The sequence below is a fragment of the Glandiceps talaboti genome, chromosome 13 (assembly GCF_964340395.1).
Source record: "Glandiceps talaboti chromosome 13, keGlaTala1.1, whole genome shotgun sequence".
Lineage (NCBI taxonomy): Eukaryota > Metazoa > Hemichordata > Enteropneusta > Spengelidae > Glandiceps > Glandiceps talaboti.
This window is the reverse complement of record NC_135561.1, coordinates 4,579,165-4,587,500: the sequence shown is the minus strand read 5'-3', so window position 1 is coordinate 4,587,500 and position 8,336 is coordinate 4,579,165. Positions and strand designations below refer to the sequence as shown.

The 8,336-nt window shown below is 36.7% G+C and overlaps 1 protein-coding gene across 1 annotated transcript; it reads left to right on the top strand.

Moving 5' to 3' along the window:
* The first annotated feature begins 2,985 nt into the window (after positions 1-2,985).
* On the top strand, positions 2,986-7,175 carry LOC144444147 (transmembrane protein 180-like). The gene is made up of 4 exons (XM_078133557.1): positions 2,986-3,871; positions 5,373-5,524; positions 6,073-6,156; positions 6,875-7,175. Exons 1-4 carry the CDS (start codon positions 2,999-3,001, stop codon positions 7,173-7,175), a joined length of 1,410 nt encoding a protein of 469 aa, XP_077989683.1. The 5' UTR covers positions 2,986-2,998.
* Positions 7,176-8,336: the final 1,161 nt, after the last annotated feature.

Sequence of the window (8,336 nt, the reverse complement as noted above, 5' to 3'; positions counted from 1 at the left end):
ACAGACAGATGAACAATATCAAATAGAAAACAAACAAACAAACAAACAAACAAACAAACAAACAAACAAAAAATAAGAGTGAGTAAATGAAAATATAATATAAACACATGAATAACTGTCAATCGATTTCATTATATACAGAAATATACAAAGAGTCTGTATACGAAAAACTATAATACTATAATACTATGCTCTTCTTTGTATACAGGTTCATAGAAAAACACAAAGTGAGCTACTGGGCTCGGGTGCAGAGTTACTGTCATCACTGATCACCTTTCGGCTTTATTCGGCAACCCCCCGAAGCCGTCAGAGGTCTTTCTCCGACTAGAGTTTCCGACATTTCTGTAGAAGTAAACTTTATGTCATTAAATGCTTGAAAGGTTTTATTTCTTCCGATATGATCAAGGAAGTGATGGTTAAATATGTTTATGTTTCAATAAATTATCTAAGTAAAATGCAAGTTATATTTCAATAAGGGTTACAAACTATCTCTCAAAACGTCAATGTAATTATGATTATGTAATAATGATAATAATAACTTTATTATAACTATATTATATATATACCTTGCAAACAACTTTCACATTTGAAAAACAACAACATATTTTTACATTTCAGGTTTTCAAATTACCTGTCAATGTAGAAAGGTGGTCCGAAAGTTCGCGTTTTCTTTATTTAGTTCATCACCTAAAAGTCTATAGTATGCTAACCATACAACACGTGGCCATTAGATATGCTATACTACGTATAACGTCATAATAAGAGAAACAAAAATACGTCATGATATCGTTATGCCAAAGGGAAATAGCATATACATTTCAACATCATGTGTGTATTTTGTTTTATTATTAATATATGCTATTATATAGCAATAAATGATATGAGTGCTTCAGAGAAATTACAATTAATATTATACGTTGTACAACGAAAACAAGACAACGCTGAAGTCACTGTGGTAGACTTATACATAAAAAACATTACACCGCATCTAAGCGTTTCAATACCGGAAATACTAACTATTTTGTTTGAGATGAATATTATTAGTATTTATTTGAAAGAAAAGGACAAAAAATACATCCTCGACGTTTTACATGATGTACTGAGAACAGACTGTCACATAGAATGCCAGCTGTGACAGGCTATCACAGATTAACTCATTTGCATATCACTATACAGTAGGCTTACCACCATTCTGGTTTGATGTACTAGTACACGTAAACTGTCATTTCTGATGCCACGTCTGCATCGATTTCATGACATTTTGTCCAAGATATCAACAGAATTCCAAGAGTATGACAGGATTATCTTACCAATCAAGTTGAAGGCATTCTACCTTTTATCATAGGTGAGTTCTGACAGTTAATTTAGGATGGTTATATGTTGACAAACAAGCTAAGTTCATCATTCGTGGCAGTCCCCCATAACAGTTCAAATACATTTGCTATTTCATATCAATGAAAAAATTTATATCTTAAAAACCATAAAAAATATAGACACGTCGCAACATACCAATATGCTATTGCCAACTGCCAAAACACGACTTTTATGCACACGGAAATTATGTATGGGTCATGTTTATTCATTCTATACGAACAAACCTTTGATTCATAATCATATCTTTAACTACATAAACGTCGGTGCAATTTGTCTCTTAGAGAATGTATGGCCTATTCCACAATTTTTGTTATATTTAATCGATTGTACAGTGTGTGTGTGTGTGTGTGTGTGTGTGTGTGTGTTTGATTGTGTGTGTGTGTGTGTGTATGTATGTATGTATGTATGTATGTATGTATGTATGTATGTATGTATGTATGTATGTGTGTGTGTGTATGTGTATGTGTACATGTACATGTATGTTTATGTGCATGCATGAATGAATGAATGAATGTGTTTGACTGTCTGCCTGTCTGTCTGTCTGTCTGTCTGTCTGTCTGTCTGTCTGTCTGTATATCTGTCTGTCTGTCTGTCTGTCTGGGTATATGAATGGATGGATGGTTGGATGGATGGATGGATGGATGGATGGATGGGTGGGTGGGTGGATGAATGGATGGATGGATAACTGGATGGCTGGCTGACTGGCAGCCTACCCATATGTACCTACCAGTCTGTATATCTATTGCTTAGGTTGTGGTTAGGTAAGTTGGTATCTGGCTAGGTGAGAATTGATTTGATATTCACAGTTTTAAAGTTATATACAGTATTGTACATAATACATGTAGTTATCGTGTATGTGTGCTTGTTTTTGTGTATTTAAGTACTTATGGGGTAGGACCAACTCGGCCCATTGCCAACTCGTCCCATCGCCAACTCGGCCCACGTGATTGCCAACTCGGCCCATTCACATGCCAACTCGGCCCATTTACATGCCAACTCGGCCCACGCACGTCATGACGAAAATGTTTGTGTCATTTAAAGCCAAGGTCTTGAGTCGATGACGTGATAATATCAAATACTAGTAATATTCATATAATCAGAGAAAAAATCCTTTGCTCCACGCACCGACATCGGTATACTACTACTACTTGTAAAGACACTATAGATTGACATACTAGTACATATACAATGTAGATCGCATGAATTTACTGAAGGACTAAATATCTATAGTCAAGTTGGCAGAGAGTGGGCCGAGTTGGCAGAGAGTGGGCCGAGTTGGTGGGCCGAGTTGGCAGACGGTGGGCCGAGTTGGTGGGCCGAGTTGGAAATGGGCCGAGTTGGACGTGCACCAGTACTTATGCATGTCTCCTTTAGATCCTTGTAGGGATACTTTACAACAGTACAGATGTATGGCATGTCACTGTTCTTATTTGCTTTATGTTACGGTCACGCGATTCGTGTGCATATTATCATGTATTTAAATAAATACTATGGTAATTCTTTTCTTTTTATTCAACAGATTCCTGTTTCTGTTAATCGGCCTATTTTCTGAACTGACTTAAACGTTTAGTCGTTAATGGTGAATTTCCTGTTACCACGTCACTTTGTAGTCCGAGCATCCAACATGAAAATCCACTACAATGCGTTTTCCTTCGCCCTCATTCAATTTTCCCTGAGTATGATGAACTCCATGTTTACCTTCTATTACGTGAATTTGTTCTTGAATACGTACAAGATCTCACAGCGTTGGTTCACCTATGCTGAAAGCATATATCTGTTGTGGAGTTCTTTCAATGATCCATTATTTGCTTACATTCAGGACACTTCTTCCCTCGCTATTTTCCACAGAAGACGACTTGCTATTCTATACGGAGCACCGTTACTGGCGATAAGTTTTGTGTTGCCATGGTTTCCTTGGGGTAATTACGAGGACAATGATTGGTTAACTGGTTTACATTTGATCGTATCTCTTTGCCTGTATGATACCATGTTAACATTCGTATTATTGGCACATTGCGCCCTCTACGCAGAAATTTCATTCCGTCACGAGGAGCGACTCCGTTTAACAAAGTATTGCCAATTTGCTTCTTTATTTGGATCTAGTGCAGTTTTGTGGGCGGAACTGATTTCTAACAATTTCACAAACTTTAGAAAATTTCAAGGATTTTGCATTATGGTAGCGCTCATTGGGTGGCTTGCCATGCACATTGCTACAAAAGCCTTGAAGAGTGAATATGAATCTCCGTCAGACAGCGAAAGAGCCTGGGATCGTGACGTGCTACTAGATAACGAGAGAACGTCGATTTGGACCCTCTATCAACAAATATTTTCTCAGCGAAATGTTGTAATACTAATAGTGGTTAACTTTATCACAGAATTACATATAACATTTGGAAGGAATTTCCTTAGTATATTTGGAGACGAGCTTATACCTAAGTTCTTCATACCGGATGGATTACGCAAGGCATTGTATGGGTCAATTTTTCTTCTTCCACAGGTAAGACTAAATGTTAAAAATCATTTTACCTTAACAATTTTACTCTCAGTCCCCACAGGACTAGAAATATAAAAATATGTACACTATTTTATTTACATATCTATTTATCAATCATATATAGCCGCTGCACTAGAGGTTGTCAGTGGCCGAGTGGTTTACCACTTGCCTCTTTCCACTGCAGTCGGGGTTCGAACCATTTCGGGGTTTGATTAAATTTGCTGTAAGTACGAGTAAGAAGGCTGTCGTTCAGTTTGACTCTACGCCTCCAAAAATGAGCAACCCCAATGAATTACTATTCCAACTTATTACTACACAACTTATAGATAAAATAGACCTAAAATTGATTATTGGTATTTTAACAATTTTCAAGGAATTATTTTCGATTAGAAAACTTTAATGGGGAAAACAGAATCACAAGTGATTCAGGTGCTGACCCACTTTTTAAAAAAATCTCTTTGGGCGGAAAAAATGGTAATAAATCTATGTATGTGTATCAGACTGAACATCTGGTACAGAGATTTATTGCATTTCATCAACTTTGAACCTTGCGTCCAACCCTAGGATTTTAAATCGGCTTTAATCTGACTGTTACAATTGGATAATTATTATTTTTATGTGACAACGACATAAATTTGTACCTATGACAACCAGATAATGGTAATATATGCAAACTAGAGAGAAGAAAGTAAGAATACCCTGTATTTACACTCTTGTATTAATAAAAAAAATACCATACAATCACAGTACTATGATGATTTGTGATTGATGTTGACTAACGGGTGTAGGTTTCAGTCATTTGGTGCTAGTCCTAAATTAATTCGAAAATTAGATCTAAATTAATCAAATTAATTTAATTAGTTTCACAGTTGTTGTTAACATTGATGGTGAGTCAGCCTACCTGGTATACCATACTTTATCCAGAAATTCAAAACAACAACCTCGATCTGTCAACACGTACATCAACTAATCAACCATCAATGCTGCCTAATATACAGCCGATCGCGACTAAAATCGAATTGATTCCAATCAGTTCGTCCATTTCAAAATCCTCTTTCCCACCTTCCTCATTCCTTCCTTCCTTCATTACATTTATTTATTTATTTATTTATTTATTTATTTATTCATTCATTCATTCATTCATTCATTCATTCATTCATTACATTCATTACATTCATTTCATTCATTCATTCATTCACTCATTCATTCATTCATTCATTCATTCATTCATTACATTCATTCATTCATTCATTCATTCATTCATTCATTCATTCATCAGTGAATTTGTCGATCTAACTAACTGTCACCAGTACAGTCATTTACGTCAGTATTATTCAATGCACTATCCAACTAACATTACCTCCTAAATCCCAGCCAAACTCAGATTGTACCAAGTTAACAAACCATTAACGATATAAAAACTTAGCGATCAACTGTATGAGATTACTAACTGTGCCAAATTGTTAGTCCTTCATTTCATATTAATTCTATGTATTTCTCTTAGTTATTTGTTATTTTAGGAGCTCCTTTCATAGAACGACTTGGTGGATACCGTGTATATCTATTCCTCTTCTGTGTCAAGATCATTACCTCCATATTGCTGTACGTGTCTGAAGCTAGTCCATTTTTCCTGGCAATATTTTTCGTCCTTGATACGTAAGTCAATTACATTTATGTATTGAGATGTCATGAACGCTTGTACAATGTTTTTTGTAGCAAGGAACTATGAACGCTGATATCGATCATTCGTCGTCTAAATGATTGATATATCGGTTGATAGATTGATTTATTGATTCATCGATCGATCGATCGATCGATCTAACATTTGATTAAGGTATACGTATTGATTTGGCTGGCAGACGATACAGTGCAATGATTATATATAATGCCTTCATCAATTCATGCAATACGATATCTCTGCTATTGAGCTGATTAATTGATTGATCGATCGACTGGTAAGTGATTGATGGACTGATTGATCGATCGATCGATTGTTGATCGATCAATGTTCTTGATAATTATTTTATTTGTATACTTTATGATTGTTTTTTCAGTACCGTAATCGTTTTGTCTACATTTTTCTCTTTCCTGTAACACTTGTCTTAATATCGTAATATTTCCAAGTCGTAGATATGAAAGCAAGGCATTTGCACCAATTTTTGAACAAAAGTGTGTGTACACTCTGTTTGCTCTTATTTTCTCAGATCGTTGCCCATGGCAACCTCCAAGCTGTTTAATTTGTTGATGTCTGACTGTATAGATGCCGATATGGAGAGAAATAAACGAGTGTAGGTATACATTACTGTACATTCTAGTAAATCAGGGTAATTTGTTGTCTAATGAAACAATCTCTTTCCCCCACCCCACCCCACCCCTCTAGGAAGCTTGTCCTACTTTTGTCACGCAACAAGCCCTCTCATTAGAGTTAAGTAGCATCTTCTACCATATGCGCAATACACCCTATCACTTTAGGGAGCTGTTCCATCTGGTTCTTATAACTTTCCCAAAGCAAGACTCCATCTCCCCAGATGATGAAGCAGCTTTCTACCCTTGCCATGAAACAAGCCCCTTCTGCCTTCCCCCACTTAGGGAGGGTGTTCTAATCTTGCTATGCAACAAGCCCTTTCGTTATCCCTTTAGGTGGCATTTCCACAATACACCCCCCCCCCCCCCGCTAGCTAGGGAGCGCTAGCTGTTCTACCCGGTTAAGGTTTATCTCCCTTACTGTTGAAGCTTCTACCCTTGCTACAAAACAATCCCCCACACCCTCTTTAGGGAGAATGTACTTTCGGGTTCGTGCCACAAAATAACCCTGCCCTCACCTTTCGAGTGCGCATTCTTCCGGGTCGTTGCCACCAAACAATTACTACCTCCTTCCCCCAAATGTTTTACCCTTGCCAAAGCCACCAACATTCAAAAAAATTGGATGGTCAACTGCGTATTACATGCAAGTATACGAATGGTAGATGACACAATGTTAATGGGTTTTTTCCTTGATTGTTACAGAAATCCGTTATCTTCCATGTTCTTCGCTGCTAACGCTGTCATCATCAAACCAGCTCAGTCTATCGCCCCCATCATAGTAGTAGCATTACTGAACGCCAATGGTTTTGAGGAGGTACGCTCAGGAAGAACCGTTGACCGAGAAACTATTGCTCAGTTACGATTCGTTATGTTTCAGATAGCATGGTTGGTGCCATTTGTATCTGGACTCGTACAAGTTGTTATGTGGTTGAAGTATAGTTTGAGAGATAGTCACCTCGCTGGTTCCAAAACTGTCAATACCATTTACGGCAGTAATATATAACTCGGAATCGGTGACAGTTTACCCTTGAAGAAATTTCAAAACTTTTGAAATAATGCAAAGACTTTGCATTATTGATAATGATTTTTTTTAAATGTATTGCGCAAACCACTTAATGTTACTATTGGCAAATTTTCTTATATATTGTTGTAAAAGATGCCTCACAACATTGTTGTACTTGAAGAACGAACATAAACGGGGTGGGGTGGGGTGGGATGGGGGTTGGGGAGAAAATATTTCGGATAAAATGTGTTTTTCAACTCCATCCCCTCCCAAGTGCTTTTCAAAAATGTAAACTAGTTAAAGAGGTAAATGTGTAAATTTTGCAAATATACGTGGTGATGAGTGTCAGTTCCTGGGGTTTAATTTATCACAAACCAAGAGTAATATATTTCAAGCCACCCCCTTTCAGACCATCGGAATTTTAATTCCCCCCTCCACTCCCCCCCCCCGCCCACTTTTTTCTTTATCCCCATTTTCTCCTCAGACCCACCTACCATAAACTATGGTTATGCCCAGAGCTTGCCAATGAATATATTACAAGTTACAAGAAATACAAACGATATCGATGTACCCGTTAGTTCCCATCTGTTACCGTAATAACTACTGAGTCCCATGTTAAACTGACAAGGTTGTGTTTTTTCGTCATCTTTGTTTGACGGGTTGTCTAGAATGATAAATTTCCAGTCCTTGCATATAAGCACAAGGGACTCAGGCTTAGTTACGTATGTTTACGAAAGACACAAAATAAAATAAGAAAATAAAGAAATATGATATGTTTGTAACTGTTTATATAGATCTATGTAATATGTTTTAAAGTTGAAGCAAAATCTTGAGTAACCATGAAATATTGCATAATTAAGACAGAGTTTGCGAAAACATAGTGGCCAATGGGAATGCATGAGTGATACATTCTTACTCGTGGTTATTCCTTCTCTACAGATGAGCGCAGAGTGTTCTGTAATCACGAAAATATTTGTTGTCAATGGAGACTTAGATTTTCCTGAAATATGTCATTCTAGACATTGCAACCTAAGTAACTAATAAAGAATCAATTTTGTCAGTCAATAGTTCAAAACGACTGTCCTAAAGGATGTTTAAAATGTGTAAACTTTGAAGTCTCATGTAATTTTATATTAATACGTACTAATGCATGTCAATTAT